General features: G+C 41.0%; 2 protein-coding genes and 1 long non-coding RNA gene across 19 annotated transcripts in view; 1 reads left to right on the top strand and 2 right to left on the bottom strand.

Annotated features, from left to right (window-relative positions):
• ep300b (E1A binding protein p300 b) overlaps nt 1-7,532 on the bottom strand; it is a 34,026-nt gene extending 26,494 nt beyond the window's left edge. For 13 of the 15 annotated variants that reach the window (XM_034894269.1, XM_034894264.1, XM_034894274.1 and 10 more), the window contains exons 1-3: nt 5,377-7,531; nt 2,754-3,358; nt 1,633-1,809 (exon numbers count right to left, since the gene is read on the bottom strand). In XM_034894269.1, coding sequence (XP_034750160.1) covers nt 1,633-1,809; nt 2,754-3,358; nt 5,377-5,470 — 876 coding nt within the window. In that variant the 5' untranslated portion in view covers nt 5,471-7,531. Of the gene's footprint in view, nt 1-1,632; nt 1,810-2,753; nt 3,359-5,376 lie in introns of all 15 variants that reach the window. The other 2 variants (XM_034894265.1, XM_034894271.1) reach the window with 1 other exon arrangement.
• A 2,963-nt stretch (nt 7,533-10,495) lies between these two features.
• Nucleotides 10,496-15,108, top strand: LOC117958055. Its single transcript, XR_004659641.1, has 3 exons — nt 10,496-10,507; nt 12,119-12,122; nt 14,669-15,108. It is a non-coding gene; the product is annotated as an uncharacterized LOC117958055 (long non-coding RNA).
• Nucleotides 11,266-20,440, bottom strand: xpnpep3 (X-prolyl aminopeptidase 3, mitochondrial). 3 transcript variants are annotated; one of them, XM_034894285.1, is made up of 12 exons: nt 20,197-20,440; nt 19,988-20,104; nt 18,683-18,805; nt 18,227-18,414; nt 17,795-18,014; nt 16,477-16,661; nt 16,245-16,307; nt 15,903-16,016; nt 15,472-15,557; nt 14,231-14,414; nt 12,513-12,633; nt 11,266-11,883 (listed from the first exon to the last, which is right to left on the bottom strand). In XM_034894285.1, the coding sequence occupies exons 2-12, from the start codon at nt 20,055-20,057 to the stop codon at nt 11,717-11,719; spliced, it is 1,521 nt and encodes a 506-aa protein (XP_034750176.1). In that variant the 5' UTR covers nt 20,058-20,104; nt 20,197-20,440; the 3' UTR covers nt 11,266-11,716. The 3 variants fall into 3 exon arrangements, with proteins under 3 accessions (XP_034750176.1, XP_034750177.1, XP_034750175.1); XM_034894286.1 differs by having other exon boundaries at nt 19,988-20,099; XM_034894284.1 differs by having other exon boundaries at nt 19,988-20,440.
• Between the last annotated feature and the right edge of the window lie 311 nt (nt 20,441-20,751).

Raw genomic sequence — 20,751 nt, 5'->3', positions numbered from 1 at the left:
ATGACCAAAAAGTTTTATTTTGGTCTCATCTGACCACATGACTTTCTCACATGACTCCTCTGGATCATCCAAATGGTCATTGGCAAACTTAAGACGGGCCTTGACATGTGCTGGTTTAAGCAGGGGCACATTCCGTGCCATGCATGATTTCAAACCATGACGTCTTAGTGTTTTACCAACAGTAACCCTGGAAATGGTGGTCCCAGCTCTTTTCAGGTCATTGACCAGCTCCTCCCGTGTAGTTCTGGGCTGATTTCTCACCTTTCTTAGGATCATTGAGACCCCTAGAGACGAGATCTTGCATGGAGCTCCAGTCCGAGGGAGATTGACAGTCATGTTTAGCTTCTTCCACTTCCTAATAATTGCTCCAACAGTGGACCTTTTTTCACCAAACAGCTTGGCAATTTCCCTGTATTCCTTTCCAGTCTTGTTGAGGTATACAATTTTGTCTCTAGTGTCTTTGGACAGCTCTTTGGTCTTGGCCATGTTAGTAGTTGGATTCTTTCTGATTGAATGGGGTGTATAGGTGTCTTTAAGCAGCCAACTACCTCAAACAGGTACATCTAATTTAGGATAATAAATGGAGTGGAGGTGGACATTTTGAAGGCAGACATTTAACCGGTCTTTGAGGCTCAGAATTGTAGCTGATAGACAGTTGTTCAAATACTTATTTGCTGCTCTATGATACAAATAAAATAGTTTTAGATTATGTCTCTCACAGTGGACATGCACCTACGATGACAAACTTAGACCCCTCCATGATTTCTAAGTGGGAGAACTTGCAAAATAGCAGGGTGTTAAAATACTTATTTTCCACGCTGTTTACATTAATGAAGATACTAAGGACAATCCTTTTAAAACCATACACCGCCGTCAAACTAACAAAAGTGGATTTCGACACGCGCTCAAGGGCCCAACGTGGTCCATGACTTAGATGGGAGGTGATCAAGGGACAAAACAGTCACGGAGAAGTATAGTATATTACACAGTTGGAGATAAAGATAATTTAAGTGCAACAGTTTCACCTGGACCTTGATTTCCAATAAGACCCCATGCCAAAACTTGTGGATAAAGGTTTTTCTGCAGTGTTTATGTCTTCCTAAAGGCAGGGTTATGCTCGAAACAAACTTGGATGAATGACTTCTCGTCAGATCAAATCTTTAGGCAAAATGGCCACACCCAAATTCAAAAGCTAAAAAAGCTTCAGCAAAAAGTTCATATCCTACCTGTTTTTTTACCCGCACACATGGCCAATCACTGTGTACGTGTGTGTGTGTGTGAAGTGGGTGGGGTTTTGAACCTTATCAACACATGAAAAGCATGAAAAGTTACAAATATAGTCGGGCTCCATTCATTGTTGGTTTTGGGCTTGTGGCTGAAGGTAGCCAGACTTATCCTTTAACCAGAAACTGGACTGGACATTCAAATGGGAAAACTACAATAAAATGGAAGACTCTCACACAAAATGCATTTGAGACACAGTTCTGACCATAATATGCTACACCAAAAGTTAAACTGTGTTCTGGTTCCACTGAGAAAGTAAAAAGGAATGATGCTCTACTTTAGACCATCTAAGAGAGTTAACTCTACTGTACAGTATATCCAGCTAGTCGGAAAAAAAAATAATCTTACCATCCCAGGCATGCCTTGAATCGGTGGTGCCTTCTTGTCCATGTTAAACTGGTTGGCCATATTGTTGGGCAGACCTGCCTTATTCTGGAGCTGTGGGCCCGGCCCTGCTCCTGGCAGCCCCTGGCCAGACTGGCCATACGGACCACCATAGGGGCCCGCATTGGCCATCATATTCATCTAGAGGCAAAAAAAGGAAATGAGAAAGCGATAGGATGAGAGAAGTATGGAGACAAGAGGGAAGAAAATAGTTTAGAAATATAATTATAATACTTTTCATGACATAAAAATCATGACTTAAGCAGCCAATCAACAGATGTTCAAACATTTAAGAACATTTTTTGAGTTGAAAAATTACATACGAACGAATCAACTTTAGTTTTTTGTCCTTAATTTTAACAGCCGCACAGCAAAAATTTCAAATTAATTGTTAATTGTTGCTTTGTGACTTAACTGAGCCTAATGAAACCATTCATCCCTACATCTGAGAAAATAACTCCGCTAAACCTAAACAATTTCCTCTGCATTGAACTTGAACACATACACTTCACTAATGCATATTTTACTTTCAGGACATTACTAAATCTAAACTTAAAATCCTGTATTTGCTGGTGCACCACCACTGGCAATAAGAGTTATGCGGCTAGTTATGCTAACAATTAAAGTGCAGTACTGTCTTCACATCTTCAATCAAAACTGTCCTTTGGCCTATTGACAAGCAAAGAAGTGAACCATTAATACCACAGAGCGAAAAGTGATGTAGCTGTGAGTCCTGCACATAACCACACTTTCTCCTGCATGTGCTCTGAAGAACTGGTCTTCAGCACTCTCACATGAGCAACTACTACAGATCTACTATATTCTGCAGCATCAATCGGGTCTGAAAATACTTTTTAATCAAAACAAGCTCAAGTGAATTTCCACTATTTTTTAGCATTTTTGAACTCACACACACACATCACACATATATGATGGCCGAGATAGATAGATAGATAGATAGATAGATAGATAGATAGATAGATATATATATAGAGAGAAGAAATCTCACTTTTTATAATATGGGAATAAGATGAAAGTGCAAATACACAGCAATATACTGGCCCTGCTGGGTTGGGTGTGCTTACCTTGTTTAGTGCACCGGGTTGCTGTGGTCTCATCCCTGCCTGACCCCCGGGTCCCATTTGCTGACTGCCTTGCTGCTGTAGGGTTTCCGCCAACAGATTACTGTTGTTACCCATGCCTGCACTGCCAGGGTAACCCATTCTTGGTGAGCCATTCATCACCTGCCCGCCCATCAGGCCTTGCTGCTGCTGTCCAGTGTTAGCCTTCTGGACACCCATCATTGCAGCTGCCCGGCTCATCGCTGCAACACCACCAACCATCCCAACCTGCTGCATTAAACCAGGTTGCTGCTGCTGGCCCTGGGGGGGCATGCCTTGTGGTCCACCAGGGGAGACACTGACACTCCCCATCATCCCCATGGAAGCCCCAGATGATGTGCTGTTGGATGTAGGGCCACCCTGCTGTGCTGGAGCTCCAGCGCGCAAGAGCTCAGATAGCTGTTTGTGTTTTGCCGCTGCATCTTGGCCTCCCAAACCGAGCCCTCCTCCAAGTCCACCAAGGCTGGTATGGAGTTGGCTAACATCCCCTCCGTTTGTTAGCCCAAGGTCAGAGGAACTGATGAGCTCATCTGGGAGGTCATGTTCCAGGTCAAAGAGTGAACCAAAATCTAGTCACAAAAAGAAAAGAAAAATATTTTACCACCCACAAATATAAAATGAGCTTCACAAATCAAGAAATTCAGAAATTGCACTACATTCAGCCACAATTTTTCAGGACTAATACAATTTAAGTGTGGTACAATGTTACAAACATTAGTTTGAAAACAATCAAACATTAATCTAGAGCCCATAGCTGGACAGCCAGTGAAGCAGTAGCTGCCTCTCAAAGCCTGGATTTCTCTCCTGGGCATCAGTTTGTGGTTTGATGGGATGCCAAACATGGAGAGTGAATGCAGTAAGGTCAGGGTGAGAAGCCGCAGGAGTAAACACTACAGTACGTAGGTAGGTGTGTGCATTGGATCTACAGTTGTGGTGCAAGAGCATGAAACAGAAAAAGTTTAAGAAGTCATATCCACTGCGAAGGATGCAAATATATTGAAATATTAGAAAACTTGCAATATTTTCCTCAAGTAGACCTTTTATCCCAGTTAAAACCTAAAAGGCAGTGATTTCTCTACTCTAAAGGCCACAAACTAAGTTGTCCCTTCAGATGGCCCCATAAACTGCACATTTGATTGTATTTATGATGGCTTCTGGCCATGTCAACATCTCTATTGAATCTCCTGAAAAATAGAAGCTACTGTGTAGATATAGTGTGCCAGCGATTGAAATCCTGCATGAGACTACTCACTGCATTACGAACCCAGATACTGTTATAAATTAAACATGCATCAAGCTTGAAATTAACATTAACTTTTTTTCTGGCACAGGATGAGGGCTGGTGGGTGTTGCCACCAACCTTTGCATAGTTGACATACAGTATATTATAAGAAATACCTTAAAGCTATACATAGTTTAATTCGTAGTGGTAAAACATTCAACTATTAACTAAATCATTATGGTTCTCTGTCTCGTTAGAACAGTGTAGGTGATGCCAAGAGTTCATAGCTTCCAGATCAATATGTGTAAATGAATTCCTTTGCAATATAAGTTTAATTCACTATCGAGTTTAAATGAATTAAAGGGACCTGCTCGGGATAAGTGTTGAATCCCTTTGAAAAAAGTAAAGTGCAGCGCGGTGTCACCGTGCCGAGTCAAACAATGGAGGGGGAACAAGAATGTGCTTCGTCGGTAGCACAATTGAGAAACTAAAAGCCTTTAAACAAAAAAATACACGAAAAGATGTTTCAGAGACAGTGGACGATTTTACCCTTTAATTTAAACGCTGCAACACCGTCAAAATAGACACACAGATACATCTTCGGTTGGGCAACAATGCTTTGCTCAACTTTAATGAAGTGTCGAACAATAGCTAGCTGATTCGAAAATAGTTCATTAAAAAACAACGCGTGAACCACATGAAATTCATGGCCCCCAATCGTTTATACTGCAACTACAGAAAGGGTTAGTAACCACAAAAAATGTTTCTTTTGTGCCCAATAAGGTTTAGTAAGTTAACGATCACTTATTTCTTTGCTAGCCAGCTAACGAGCTCAGCTGAGCCGGTGGTTATCTCCAACGTTAGCTAGTTAGCTAGCTCGCTTCGTTACCGTTACTTTCTCCTGAAGCTGCAAGGAAACGGTACTTAGTCTCTAAGTTCACGGAGTATAAAAGCCGGTTGTTTAATGTGTATCTGCTCCTGTCATTTTAATTAGTTCACTTTTAAACTAGCACGATAACTTGAAGCAAAGTGGGGTGACTCGACTCTTCCATTGTTTAGAGGTGGCTCTTATAGTTAGCCTGTTGAGGCTAACATCAAAACATCCCTGCAGGAAAGTTGCTCCTGCCGCCAGCACTACATCACGTTTACTCTTTAGCAATATAAAATCTCAGACTATCCCTTTTTACATCAAGCTACAAGTGCATTCATGTTTAAAAGCCTTAGTTATGGAGCAGCTGTGTGAGATCAACTAAGTTGCTGTGCAATTCTACGGGGACCTCCAAGACTGAGCAGTAATTCATACACCAACAGTCAAAGCTAGTTTATGTTTTATCTCCAGCTAAGTAATGCATGCAATATATTTACCATTTCCATCACTAGCAGACACCGAGAGAGCTGGAGAGGACAGCTTGGGCCTCTTGGCTGAAGGCGGGCCGGACTCCAGGACATTATCGGCCATATTTTTGACGAATTAAAAAAAAATGCTGTAGATCCACGGAGGGCAAACGTATTTCCTTTATTTGCTTCTCCTTATCCCTTTAAGAAACGCTTCTGATCGTTCCCCCACCGCTTGGGGGACGGTAGGGGAGAAGAGAGCAATGTTGAACTCTTTCCCTCACAGTTCTCCCTGTCGGTTTATTCCTCTCTGCAGATATCAGTCCCCCTCCCCTCTCGGAGATTTTGTTTCTTCACAGATTTGAACAGGAGGAGGTGGGAAGGTGGAGTCGGCAAAAAAGGCAAGCGTGCGGCCCTCTGACAACCTCATGTAGCCTCTTCTGCGACACAAAAATTGTCCCAAGATCCGTCCTCCGTGCTGCACTCAGTCCTGTCCGCCATAGTCGGCGGAGAAATCCTGTATTTCAGGTCTGAACCGGCCCAGCGGAGAGTCTCGGTTAGGGCACGGAAATGATAATTATGACCCAAAAATACAAACCAAGAGTATCCCTGTGTTAACTTGTGGAGGCCGTTCTCTCATGCAACAGTTTTCAGATCCTCGGTTGCATTTACCATTTCTCTCATCTGACCACACATCTCACTGCTGCCGCTGATTCCTTTACGTTTCCAAACCAAAAAGGCAGTCAACCGGTGTGGGACACCAGCAGTAGTTCTCAAATACAATTAAAGCGTAAGTGGTAGGCTACTCTCAAGTGCAATACTAGGAGAGAAAAAAAACTTGCATTGGCTTAACAGTAACTGAATAAATAGAACAGTCCTGCAGAAAGATGAAAACACTGGAGTCTCACACTCACTCAGATAACAGGGAAATATATTGCGAATGTAAAAATCCATGCATGACTTTTATTAAGCATGTGCATGCTGACTAAAATGTGCACTTAGTGTTTGACCATGCAAGGCACTGGGTCGGGGGGAAAAAACAGACTCGTATTGCACATTTGGTTGTTGCAACCCTTTAGCGCGATCGTGCCTATTGCAGGCAGCAGGGATGGCAAAGGTTGAAAATGGAAAATCTTGTCGAAAATCCCTGCTCGTGTGCGGTTGATTCTAATGCAGACTTTATTTCTTTTACAGTTCTTGAGGGCAATCACAGCACTAATTGCTAATCAGTGGGCAGTCAGATTGAGCCAATTAGTTTTATTTTGCAGAGGACTATCTGTGGGGTTACTTATCTTGTGCTCCACAAGAGGTTCCTCCTCCGGTTTTCGCTTGGTCTAAGCACTTTAAATCTCAGATAATGAAAAGAATTAAACATATTCCCAAAAAATATACATGTAATGTACTGCTTATATGTTGTCTTGGCCATGCAAGTAAAAAGAAGAAAGAGGTTAACCAAAATCCGGAGCACAGCGACGGCGACAGGCAAAAATGTGATTTAAAAAATGACGGTAGCTCGCTAAGAAATTATGGCTATTTCAGATCGGCACACTAATGTTGACACCCACCCCCCTAAAATATTTTGGGCTGACAAAATCCTCTCATTGACTCTTTGTGATGGAGAATGCCCCCCTTCGTGTTGATCCTGGCAATTTTACCCTTCTCTTTAAACCCGTCTTTCTTTCCACCTTTCCCTTCTGCCCGGCAGCAATTTATTTATATAATTGTCTATGCGGACTCTTTCCTTCCTCCGCGAGGGACACATAATGATTTTTCATATTGATGCTTTCCCTTTTTCGTAGGTTTTTCCTCGTTATGATAATATGTAGCCCTCTTCCGCCTCTCCTCTCTGTCTCCGCTCCGCAAAACACCCCCTTCCTTGGATTTTTCGGAGTATTTCCTTCTCACGCATACATATATCACCGATTCGGTTTCCTCTCCACTGACGTCGTATCTTTTTGGTGTTGCCTTCTCTGTCTTGATTACACGGAGGGTTTCGCCACTCTTTCCTCCTCCGGTGGTTCCCGGTTTAGCTGCCGTCGGTTACCGGAGTCGCTCGTCTCTCAGTTATCTCCTCCTGTTTCTGACGGTCTGTCCGCTAAACAAAATGGCGCTTGTTGTTTCTACTCCTCTGATACAGGGGGGAGGGTTGGAGGTACAGCAACATTAGGCGTGAAAGGGAGGAGGGAGGGTGGAACATGGGGTGGAAGCATACAGTCTATGGGTGGAAGGGAAGAAGAGGGGTGGCTGTCTTCGTAAGTGTTCGGGATTGTCCGGAAACCGGTTCTGTCGGCAATCAATCTGCACGGTACAGTGGCGCTCCACGTTTCTCTTCCTCAGCCAAATAATAGCCTAGTAATAACAGTAACAATCAGTGGTGGAAATCATCTGGCTACATTTACTCAGGTACTGTACAAAAGTACAATAATAAGGTACTTTATTTACATGTTATGCTACTTGACACACTTCCACACTATATTTTAGGAGCACATACTTTTCCTCCACTGTTTTTATCTGACAGCTATAGATGGTACTAGTTAATCAGCAGATTATAAATTTGCATTTAAAACACCATCAGTTACTTCAACATAAGTATTTAATTTAAAAATGCAAATTATGGCAATAGGTGTTTACCTTTCAATGTGTTAACAATGTAACACTGTAAAAGGAGCAAGTCTAAAATGAGTATTTTTATGATTTATACTATATGATGAAGTACACCCTGCTAATAACACTATTAATTAAGTTACATTGTGCATGCAGGACTTTTTCTTGCAGTGGATTATTTTTGTTATTACTACTTAAGTCCAGCATTATGTTACTCATGAAAACATATGCAAGTAATATCCGCGAAATGTACTTTAGGTATCAAAAGTTTAAAAAAAGAAATACTTGAGGCTAAAATGGCCCCTGTGAGTATTATACTAATATATTATCACTTTATTGTTATAGTTTTTCCATTAATGGGCAAATATCATTGGGTAGTTTTATGTGTAACAATGCATAATGTCTTACAACCTCATGATTTTTAAAATATGACTCCATAAAGTAACTAGTAACTTTAAAATAATTTTTGTGGAGTAAAATATACAATGTTTGATTCTGAATTGTAGTGGTGTAGAAGTACACGGAAATAACAATGTGAAGTGCAAATACAAATGTATACTTAAGTAGCATTAATGCACTTAAATACGTTCCACCACTGTTACATTATCTAGTCAAAGCTGCACCACACTATTTATTCACTTGCTGAAAACATTTACCTGTGTTTTGAGTGCTTTAAGTTTCCACTTTATATTTGTGTAAGTTTCATATTAAATCCCATTTAGCTTCCAAAGTAGTTGTGATGTCACAGTCATGTTCATATGTACACGTCTTAAACTGGGTAATATATTGTAATTAATACATGTGAAAACAGCCTTCTAGCGTCAAACTCTGCACATGTAAAACACATGTGTCCACTTCTTGGGAAAAATGCAAACCATTAGAACATCAGTGTAATCCATTTTAGTCACCAAGACTTATCTCAATGCATCACTAGGTCGGTTGAAGATTAAACTTACTTAACATTAGTATTCTACGTGAAAACAACAAGAAATGAATACATTGTTATGACAAAAATAGCTGTCCATTTAAGAACTTACAGAAATGTTCCATTAAAAGGGCTGTGCCAAAGCAACCAAGAATAACTGTAATCAATTGTCAGATAACATAGTGCAAGTATGACTTAGTCATTTCAACACCCGACATTGCAAATGATGTGACATACAACAACTTAAAACATCTTTGTCAGAAAGACCCCAACACCTTCAAAAATATACACTTTGACTTCAGAGTAAATTATTCATGTAGCAGTACATTAGTCTGATCTTGTTTGCTGGAAATGGCTGCACACAGTTATATTGTTACCAAAACAGAAAACTGCCACAAGACTTTAAACGCCCAGGGGTTGCAAAAGCTGCATGTTTCCTTTGACTCCATCGATTTGTGATAAATTGTGCATATTCCTGAATTCCATGCATTTAAATTACCACAAAATTGTCAAACAGCAAACCTGGGGCCAACAAAAAAGTACTGGTTGGTCTCTGGACAAAAGATAAATAAGATGCGATGTTGTGTATGTAGTACACAGAAATGGAGGAACAGCAGGCCTGCTAGCAGGTTAATCCAGCAGTGGTGAGAGCCATGTCAAGGAAAACAAAAATAATGTAACGACTGTGGCAGTTAATCAGAAACAAGCATTTTCAGTGGCTGTGGTGTAAGAATTCATCAATGTACAAACTTTGAAAATTTTTTGCATCTGTGTGGCGTAGGCAAAATTCTCAATGACAAATCCCAACAATGTCTGTGAAATATTGTGGGTTACAGTGTCATTCTATTGTTTAAATTTTCCAAACTACTTACGGGAGATTGAGCAGCACAAACTAAGTGGCATTGTTTGGGGTAAGTTAGAGTTTAGTCCAAGGTTACTGTAGGCCACCCACTCGTTTTTCGACTGAGATAAAGGTCAAGTCAAGTTGGACTCCAACTACTAGCCTAAATTCTTTAACATGATACCAGTTTCAGTAAAGCAAAAATGAAGTTAAAAGTGTGTATTTACATATAAAATTAGAGATCTTTTTAATACACATAAACACCTTTTTTTCTTCTTTTTTTAAATAGATCACAGCACACACAAACTCTTTTCCGTGTACACTTTTTAAGCCATTTGAATGTATGGCTGTAATCAATCTCATTCCAGGTTTGTCAGGAGCAGCTGTTTAAGAAGGTTTAATCTTTATTCATCACTGGTGTGCATAGTGCACATGGTGGTCTGTTGATTTGACATAATGTGGTCATTCCTGCAGTTCAGTGAGTGAATGTTCAATGGTGTTTAGTACTGCAGCATGACCTGGAAAATAATTATGCTTTTTTTGTGCAGGAGACAAATTAAGTGTGTGCATGTAGGCTTTCACAAGTTTTTTTTGAATGAGAGAACAAACAATTGTAACAATTGTATCCTGGTGTGCCATGACGGTGGCGATTCTGGAGAAAAAAACACAATGAGCAAATAGATTTTAAGAATGAAAACGCTTCCATGGTTGTTGGATTTAACCAATGGTTCTTCAACTGAATATATACTTGATGCAGGAGGTTAACTGTTGTTCTTAGGTTTTAATTTATAGTTCAGGGTCAGACTTCACCAGCTGATAGCACCATCATAACACTAGATGAATGTATTATAAATTATCAAGATTTGTCTCCATGTGTGTTTGCTGTAGCCCCGATGTTTAATAACCATTTTGAGACGAAATATAACAACCCCCATAACAGTGCAAACACACCGGGCGCCTAAGGGTCGTGTATAGCCCGGAAAGCACACGTGCCTGATCGCACACCTGGCCAGTCATACCTGATGTCACAAAGCCTCTCACTCTCATAGAAAAAGACACGAGACATGAGTGGGGAAAACGGTGGTATTTGTAGCGTGTGTGTGTGTGTGTGTGTGTCCCTCTCTGTCCATCCGTCGGCCTCTCCGGGCCTGGTATAAACAACAAAATTGCTGCGCTATAGGGCTATACGCTTACGTTCGCGGTGTGTTCTCACTATAAGGTTGCATTCACACCATATCAGGCAGTTCGGCAAAAACTGCAGTTTCCCCATTCATGTAAATGTGGGTAATGCGTAAAGGCTGCGGTGGTGGAGACTTCAGTGGATGTTGAGAAAACCGCAGGACCCTCTGACAAAAAGTATAAACAGGATCTGCCAATCTCCCGTCACTCTGCAGTGGCAAATTACGTAACTAGCGTTCAGTAAAAAAGCAAAATAGAGTGTAACAGTGTGTTTCACGTGTAATCACTCAGTTCGGCCTTGTGCACCAGTTTAAAACCCTCGGTAATAAGCCTTGCATTCTGGTTAGTATGAAAGTCAATGTGTCTTTTTAATCCGTTGATACAGAAGGAGAAACACTTGTAGGACCTGGAATACTAGCAGCATGGCTAAAAGCTAGCACCCCGGTGAACACAATGGTGACACAGATTGGTCCTTTAAGCGCTCCCAATTGGGCGCACTACCCAACGCCGAATTTGGTGTGAATGCAGCCTAACACACAACTAAATCCGCGCTTTATTGTTGATGAGCTCTTCATAATCATTCACAAACATGAAACTGTTTTTTTTAAACGTTTAGCGTAGACAACAAATATTAACGATCTTCCACACCAGATTTCTACATTTTTGAGGCCTTGATGCAAGTTGCTGTGTGCCCCCACCTTTCATGTACCTGGGCCCTGAGCTTGATGATGTCACCACCGTGGAGACGGTCGAAAAAGGGTGACACACTGCCTGCCATGAATGCCGTGGCTCATTTGGTCACTTGTCTGTCTCTCCCTTCCCTATCTCTGGGCACAGGCCTTCTCTACATCAGGGACGGACTTGGGTGCGTCAGAGGACAGAATCAGAGGGCCTCCCTCATCTTGGATCACCACATCATCCTCAATCCTGACCCCCAGGCCGCGAAAACGCTTTGGCACCTGGTCATTGTCCTCACAGATGTACAGCCCTGTGACAATAAAAGGAGGAAAGTGGAACATAGAGCTGGGCAATATGGAAAAAAAATCAAATATCACAATATATATGACCAAATACATATCTGTCTATATTGTGGTGATATTGTCGGGCTGTCTATTGGTGCTTTTGCAAAATATTAACACAATGAGAGTATTGATAAATAATCACCAATAATGTGGATATAATGTCTGAATTAGGTAAAAGCAAACAATAAAACAGCTAGTAAGTCTGGTAAGTTCAGAAAATGACATCCCTTTACTGTAAGAGAGCCTTTAAAATCAGGAAAACTTGTGTCATATCACAATAATACAATATCCAATATGTAAGACGAAATCCAGCCTCATGAGCAATGTTGATATAATATTGATATATTGCCCAGCCCTAGTGGAACATTTATGAAAGCAGGAATGAGGTGAAATGTAAAAGTGAATGTAGAATAGATCATGTGTAATGAGGGTTCCCATCCACCACAGTAACTGGGACGGATGTTGTGATTGGTTGTGGTGCAGTTTGGATTTTTTTTAAACAGGCTTTCAATTCAATTCTTGATCAACACAGCAGCACATAGTGAGGAAACATAAAAAGAGTGAAAGGGGATTCAAAAGGCTGGTTTGTTTATACCTGGTTCGATGGTGATGGCCATTCCTGGCTGTAGAGGTTGTGACCGGGACAGCTCAGGAGTGTCGTGGACGTCCATGCCCAGGTAATGGCCAACGTGGTGGGGGCAGTACCGTCGTGCAGCCTGTGATGAGCATACAAACTTAACATCAACAAAACTAAAGCCTTAAGCAGTTGTATAGAAGTTTCCAGTCCCAGAGCAGACACAGCTTGTTGCTACACATTAGTAACATTCAATGTAGGGGTGCCACTGTGGTTTGTTGAGGTGAATAAGCAGCATCATCAGAAAACCTTCTACCTGAACGAATAGAGCAAAAAGGAATCCAAGAGTATCTAAAGAACACAATTAATAAAAAGGGGAAAACCAACAAATATATAAATTCCACTAAGGTATTCCCATGGCCTAGGAAAGTTTAATCCATATCTGAGAACATGAACTACTCTCCCAGAAACCAGAAAGTCTAAGGTATGAACTAAGGTATAATGTTTCACCATCTTAGTTTACTGTGTTAGCATGCTGACATTTGCTAATTAACACTAAACACAAAGCACAGTTGAAGCTGACGGGAATCTCTTTGGTATATCAGGTATTTCAGTAAAAAAAAAACTAAATATTAGACAAATTGAAATTTTGGTCTCTCTCAGGAGAACCCCATCATCAGTCAGTCAGTCAGTCAATCCAAAAGTCAACAAGAGAGAGGCCTCAGGCTTACCAGGCCTTTTTTAATGATTGTTTTTTTTTAGAGGAACCAGTTGAGTCCATTTACATTGAGCTTTGGTTTGGCTTTCTTGTTTTATTTCCCTGAAAAGAACCACAACAGGAAATAAAAGCCTATATTATAAAGTTTCATGCATATTGTGTTTCATGGAGGTTGTAATTAGGTCATTTCATAATTTACATACAGTGTAGCTGATGGCTATTTCCCGACCACAAACCACTGTTGAGGACATAAAACCAAAAATGTTTAAATTCAATGCCAAGCTGCCATGGTAACAGTGATGATCTGATAGTAACATTTCCACCTCTGGTGTAGTTGATTGATATTCAACAGCAGGGCCAGATTTACATTAGCAATAAAGAAATATTGTATTTGTGTGCATGTGTGGGTGTGGGTGTGTGTGTGTGTGTGTGTATCCAGAAATGCAAGTTAATGGATTGAAATATGATCATGGGCTTCTGTGTTTATCAGAGACCCTTTATTCATCTTAACATAAGGAGAAGCTGAATATTTGGATCTTTGTTGTATGATAAATGATTTGCAACTTCATTTAAGAAATGTGACTTGCAGCAACCACTTTGCTTCCCTTAATTCATTAAGGTCTCCACTGAATGAAGCCATAGCTTGGCGCTCTTAGTGGGTTTTTTTCCCCTCTTCATGACACATTTTTTGGCTGATGAGAGTTATACTCCGGATCAACTTATAGTCCGGAAAATACTCCCAAATATCACAAATGCAATTTATCTAAATTAAATTACATGGTTGTTTAAATTATCTGCACACATATGTTGAGGGCAAAGAATAAGTAATTCAATTATTGTACCACTGTAAATATTAAATGTATACTTATTACTAATACTGTACATATTCCTAATATTCATATAATGGTTCCTTTTAAATCAATCAACCAGATAAATGACTGTTACTTTTCACATATCAATTTAAATTGTTGTATGCCCATTTGCAAAAGATAAATAACTGCAATTAGGCTCCTACAATTACCTTTAACACATCAGCGTCGCTGGTGCTGGCCTTGACGATGCCTAGCCTCCTGAGCTGTCGTCCCAACAGAGCCAGCATGGTGCTGTAGATGTGATCAAGGCTGACGCCCGCTGAGCACAGAGACAAACAGGAACGCTGGACCTCCAGGACGGCCTCGTACAGCTCTGCCTGGGCAGGACTGAACCTGATAGGAAGGAGGTGGGGGCAGCAGACAATAAAAGTATGTTTGTTGTCTGTCATTTGAATATCTCTAAAAGAACGTTGTCACACTATTTAAAAGTAGGGCTGGAACTACTGCTTATTTTTTATTCTTAATTAATCAATTAGTTGTTTGGTGAAAAGAAAATGGTGAAACATGTCGATCAGTGTTTCCTAAGACAACCTTCTCAAATGTCTTGTCCACAACTCAAAGATTTTCAGTTTACTGTCACAGAGGAGTAGCCTGGGAAAACCCTGACAAACGTCCAGCAAATTTGAGATATGCACTGCAAGTCAGTCTGGCCAAGAGCCCATTCAAGGCCATTTTACGTTTTTCCAAAACAAGGCACCAATCACAACCGTTGAGCTTTACACGATGACGATGGCGCAGTGACGGCAATCAGCTTTTTGTTTACATTTAACATGACGACCACCGAAGTACAGCAACCCGTTGATGCCGCTGTCGCTGCTGCGTCCCCTGGATCGTTTGATTGGTTAAATGACTATCCAAATGTGCCCAGAGGCTTTTGAGCCTCATCCGTTTCTGACGCCCCTTTGGAAATGGGCTGTGAATGAACCTTCTTCATACCCTTCTCAGTTACAACCCAAAAGGGTCTGGTGTCAACCAGGCTAACAGAGGAGTGAAGAAAGGAGACAATATCTTCATTATAAAAAATGACTCAAACAGATGGCGATTAACTAATTAGTTGACAACTAATCAATACATTTTTGCAGCACTAATTAAAGAGACATTAGATTAGATTAGGCAAGATTTAAAACCAGATTATGGATAAAGCTAAAAACGCGAAAATACCTGAAAATATCCAATGAGATAAAAAAAAAAAACATAGGAAACGATCTAAGAGCATTGTGGGTGTTCAAAAAACAAAAGGTGAAGACGTATGTGCAGAACAGATGGATTTCAGTACAACATCTGCATTTAGAAAAGAATCATAGTAAAGAATATGTAGAGCATGTTTGAGTCTCAACATAAAAATGCAAAGATATTCTTCATCAACATAATTGTTACTTGTCAGACTTACTTTCCATTTACTGGCCACGTTCGAGTAATATCACTGACGTAACCAAAGTATTCACAACCACCATCTAGCAGCACCATTTCTCCATCCTGATAGAGGAGAGGGGTCAGTCAATGAGTCAGTTAAGCTATTAAGTCTTTACTGTATATACTTAAACACTTTTCAGAATGCTTGTTGTTAATCTTGTTGCATCATCTGTTTAATGTTATTTTAAATAGTTTTTTGGGGCATTTTTTGCCTTCATTTTAACAGGACAGCTGAAGACATGAAAGGGAGAGAGAGGAGGAATGACAAGCAGCAAAGGGATGCAAGTTGGAGTCAAACCCAGGCCTGCTGCTCTATATATGGACGTTAGCTCTGCCAAGTGAGCTATGGCCGGGATGCATCTTCCCTGACAGGACAGATGCATCAGCTCATTCAATACCTTCCTTTACCTTGATAATCTGGTTGTTGTTTATGTAGTGCAGAGTATTGGCTCGATTCCCACCAGCAACAACAGGGGGATAAGCCAGGAAGTTGGCGCCATGGATCCGATTCTCAAAATCAAACTGGAAGAGTCAGAGAAAGTTTTTAGTTGTTGTTTTTTTAAAAGCCTTATGAGCTTCATGTTTGCCATCCACACTGTCCAATTTCTGTGAAAACAGCTTTTTAATTTCCAGCTGGTGAGATAACTGGTAAGATTGCCTTCTAAAGCGAGATCTAAATTATTGATTTGTTCTGAGTTACCTGTAAACAAAATATTTAATGTGATAAACTGACATCATGGTAATAGTTACCTTAGCAAAGAGCACAGCTTCATCCACATCTCCTTGAGACAGAGCCATCGTCCTCCTAAAAGCCTGAAAGACAAAGATAGTGACTGCACTACATCTATCTATCTTTAAAAAGGTGTAAATAGACACTGTTACAGAACAATACAAAGAAATTAAAATGCTGCCCTATTTGCAGGCATTCATCTGTGATTATAAACTATTACAAAAATTGACACCAAGTAATTTAAAAACTAACCTGTGCTGTGATGTGACCTGCTTCTTGCATGAGCGCTACCTCTGCTGAGCTCTTGACGGCCCTAAGAGAGTGTATGAGGGGCCTGAGAGAGTGCGGCATCGACCCCGCCTCCAGCACGGGACCCACATGAGTCTGGTGGAGCCGAGGGTGGGCGGGCTGAGAACTGTTGTACCACAGCACAGTGCCTGAAAGAGGATTGGAGTGGGGAGAAAACAGGAACAGTGAAGTTAAAAAGTTTGCGGTCAAGTGTCAACTCCTGTTTTTTTGAAGAAAAGTGAAACCTCTAAATTAAAAGTTATTTTCCATTAAAGGACAATTCCGGCGCAATATGAACCTAAGGGTAATAACTCATGGGTACCGAGTCAACAGTTCTCTGGGATACGTTTGCATGCTAATCGAATGTGACCAGTTTTAGCGCAAACCCCAAATTAGCTTATAGCGCTAGTCGTCGGGGCACGCAAAAGTAAAAAGAAATCGCTATTTTTATACCACTAACAAGAAGGGCTCGGGGTGGCCGCGGGGGTAGTGGTAGCATACAGCAGCTGCTGGCAGAAGAACTCAACACCCGGTTAGATGCCTACATTAGCACCACACTTCCACGGTAGCATAATGAGGGCTGAACACCGTGTAACCAGTAACATAGCTCAAGCACAGCGTTCGTTGTTCAACTGGTCATGATTGTTTTCCCACGATGGCGCCTGCCTGTATACCAAATGGTAATGTCTTATAAACTATTTTTATAATAAAATGTCTGTACACTCATAAAGTTCTCAAAGCTTTGGGTTACATATAGGGACCCTCATTATGCTACCGTGGACGTCTGGTGCTATTTTGAGCCTTGTTAGTGGTATAGAAATAGCAATTTCTTTTTACTTTTGCGTGCCTCAACGACGGCATTATAAGCTAATTAAGGACTGACTCCTCGATCCTTGGGTGAACAGGAAGTTGTTCCGTTCCTCTTCCGTGACGCCTTCCTCAAAGCTCTTATTTCTGCCCTGAGGACTGAGGAGCGAGCATTGAGGAGGACTGAGGAGCCATGAGCGAAGACACACAAGAGAAACCTCCTCAGAAGCTGTGCTGTACAGCTGACAAATTTGTGTGACGCTTCGGAGGAAAGGACGTCTCATCCCTCTAAAACACATTTGCTTGTTGCCTCTCTCCTACCATCAATTCCTTGCATCTCTCCCGTGCCTCCTTGGTGGGAGGGACTAAGACGCGAGGAAAGGTGTTAAGTGAAGGAGTCGAGAAGACACTTTGAGGGTTATGAATTGCACTGCTTGTAAAGCACCACATTAACCATGCATCCTTACACACCAACCTTTAAGGCTCTTGAGCACAACACCTAGTTCTTCTGTGCAATGAACTCTCTCTATGCCAGTCAAAGCAGCCGCCCCATCCTTCCCTGAACGAGGCCCGTCCCACAGCTCTCTCCCCGGGTCTCTGCGGGGGACAAACAAGATGGTCTGGTCTGGTCGTCCTTTCCCATAAAGAACCAGAGCACTGTCAGGCTCTAGGATGCCACTGAGGTAGAGAAAATCCTGGGGAACATTTGGCTTGAGGTTAACTGATGAAAGCCTTGCTAAAATAACAATCAGTATTGAGAAAAAAAATGTAAAGCATAAGACCGCTAAGTAAGAGACATTCACATTCCCTTCCCTTGTGTGTAGATAAAGTGTTTTCAGATGTTACTATTAGCTGTTATGTTCAACACCCCAGAAAGGCAAAAGAAGATTAAGCTTCAAACAAGCACCTGGTTCTGGTGGAAGGGGTAAGGGATGTCATTGGTCATGAAGCGGGTTGGATGGGACAACACGATGACCACATGGGTGCTAGAGGAGGCAGAGGGTCCCAGCCTGTCTGAATGGGCCTCGATAAGTGAGGTCAGCCGGTGTCTGCGGAGCTCGTATTCTGTCTGGCTCAAGCCTCGAGTCACCTCACCTAAGGAGCACAAATCACATATGTTGAGTTTCAGTGTTAAACAAAAGCTCATCATCACCTACAATATGCCCTGCTATTTGTCTCCTAGATGTATTCTTAGAACATTATTTCCTTATGTCACATGTGGTGTCTGTGGTCTACAATAGCTCCTGTGTGAGAGCAGGAACCCTAACATCCCAAATACATAAATATACATTCGGCCTGTTGCAGGTTTTCCCTATAAAATCGAAATGAACTCATGCAGCATTCTTTTATTAACAATACTCACCATGTTTGATGAGGTGTGGATGAGTATAAGGGCTGGGCTGGCCCAGGTACCGAGGTGGAACTGTCTTTGGTTTCAACCCTCCTGGTTTCACAGAAATGTTTCTGCACGGGCACCAGACACATCCTAAAGACAGCAACACAACACAGACAGGCAAAGACTCTTAAACTAAGAACCCACATAGCTGCATGCAGCCGCTTTAACTATGAATTCTGTTTCATCAACAGTAAAAGGATGTCTTACAACTTAGAGCTCTACAGCTGGATTTTTAGCTCAATCACAGTTATATTAGTATTAGTGCATCATACAGTGTATCTCAGCTGAAAAGTGATAATAAATTGCAGACCAAAAATGCCAAAGATGAGGAGTTAATTTCTCAACAAAAAACAGTCAACAGCAGATATGTTTCAACAATTTCTAGACCGCAATATTTAAATTCTTCTCATCAATCAATGACCCAACCCTAAATTATCCTCCTTAGATTTTACAATGAGGTTATATGTGTCTTCCAATTGATCACTTAAAAATAGAATATGGTTGTCTTTTCATTGACAAAGTGCCAACAACATGTACCTTTTTCTTTACTTTTACAAATGTTTTAAATTTGATTATTTTTGTTTATGACATAAAGTGCCCACTGTAATATGATGTGCTACTTCTGTTATTGAAATGCATGAATAGGCTGCATGGTATACAGTATCTGCTAAACAAGGGAAATCTGCAATTGATTGCTTCGACTGTCAATCTCAGTCAAATCTTTGTAGTGTCTGAAAATGTGATTATGAAACAAAGGATCATTGCATTCGGGCTTTATAGGGGTGCTGATTGTGGGATATTTTCATTGAATGGCTTGTTTTCATCAAATAAATCACGACATATAACCTATTTTAGTGTGTATATATATATATATATATATATATATGTATGTGTGTGTGCCTATTTATAATGCTGTTAACAATTGGAAGTAAGGGTAGTCATTTGGGAAAAAACATAAGTGGCCGTATTTAGTTCTGTGGAGTTTGGGCCCATTTCAGGCTCTGCTCACATCCTTTACTGTAATATGGAACTACAGTCTGTAGTATAAGTCCCAGTCACGCGACTTTCACCACTTGGTGGCTGTTCTGCCGGTCTGTGAGTAAGGAGATCTGGGCACTGGTAAGATGAAGGGAAGTTAACCATAGTTCAATTACACTAACGTTACCAACATTAAGAGGCAAAGTATCCCTTCAATATTTCCCTCTGAAATAACGTTGGGGAAGTAACCTTTAAAGAAATTGAAGTGAACAGACAACACCAAACTATGCTCACCTCGACCCCAATTTCGCCGCGGCAGCAGCTTAACAGCAGACCTGACCAAGGTGCTGGTTGAGGGCAACATTGTTGCTGCTCCTGGAGGACACCGAGCAGTCACAGCATGTCGCCCTGCTGCGGACATGATGTCAGTCAGTGAAGTAAAAAGCAGTTAACTAACGCTGGATGTTTACGGAGACACATAGCGGTGTGTTGTTGCGACTTACCTCCGTCAAAATCTTCTCATTCAACTCTTGTTTTTCTCTTCGGTTGACATTTACCTCGCTAGCTTGATGTCATGTTTGCTAACAGTAATCTTTCGTGGTGCATGCTGGGAAATGCTGCCCTGAGTTTCGCTTCCCAGGCAGAGCCCCCTAATCCCGCCTCCTTCATTATGATTTGCAGAGCCAAAGCCAAAGAGTTTTGATTTAATTAATTTACAAACAGTAAAGCCATCATTACAATTGGACTTTACTGAACAGACTCCACATGATACATTACACATTTACACATATATGTTGAAAACAAATTAATGAAGCAAAATAAAACATAAAAAATAACCAGTGTCCCTGTGCCACTCTTAAACTACTTTACTCACACCAATATATAAATAAAATAGATATACAGTTGGCTATGCTGGACTTCCCATGGCTGCTAATCATTTATAGATCATTGAGAACCTCTTGATCATTCATGTTTTTGTAACCTGGATTCCAGTCATTTCAGTCATATGAAGTATAAAAAACATTTTGGGGAGACACGGTCCCCTCCGGCTCTTAGAA

This window comes from Etheostoma cragini, chromosome 15 (genome assembly GCF_013103735.1).
Source record: "Etheostoma cragini isolate CJK2018 chromosome 15, CSU_Ecrag_1.0, whole genome shotgun sequence".
Classification (NCBI taxonomy): domain Eukaryota; kingdom Metazoa; phylum Chordata; class Actinopteri; order Perciformes; family Percidae; genus Etheostoma; species Etheostoma cragini.
This window is presented reverse-complemented; position numbering and strand designations above follow the sequence as displayed.

Excerpts from the sequence above, each read along its gene's own strand:
- xpnpep3 (XM_034894284.1), bottom strand. The coding sequence starts at position 20,114 with ATGTCCGCAGCAGGGCGACATGCTGTGACTGCTCGGTGTCCTCCAGGA. Across the intron at positions 16,017-16,244 it reads AAGCTGTGCTCTTTGCTAAG|TTTGATTTTGAGAATCGGAT; the intron begins GTAACTATTACC and ends TGACTCTTCCAG. Across the intron at positions 11,884-12,512 it reads GGCCATCACCATCGAACCAG|GGCTGTACATCTGTGAGGAC; the intron begins GTATAAACAAAC and ends TTATTGTCACAG.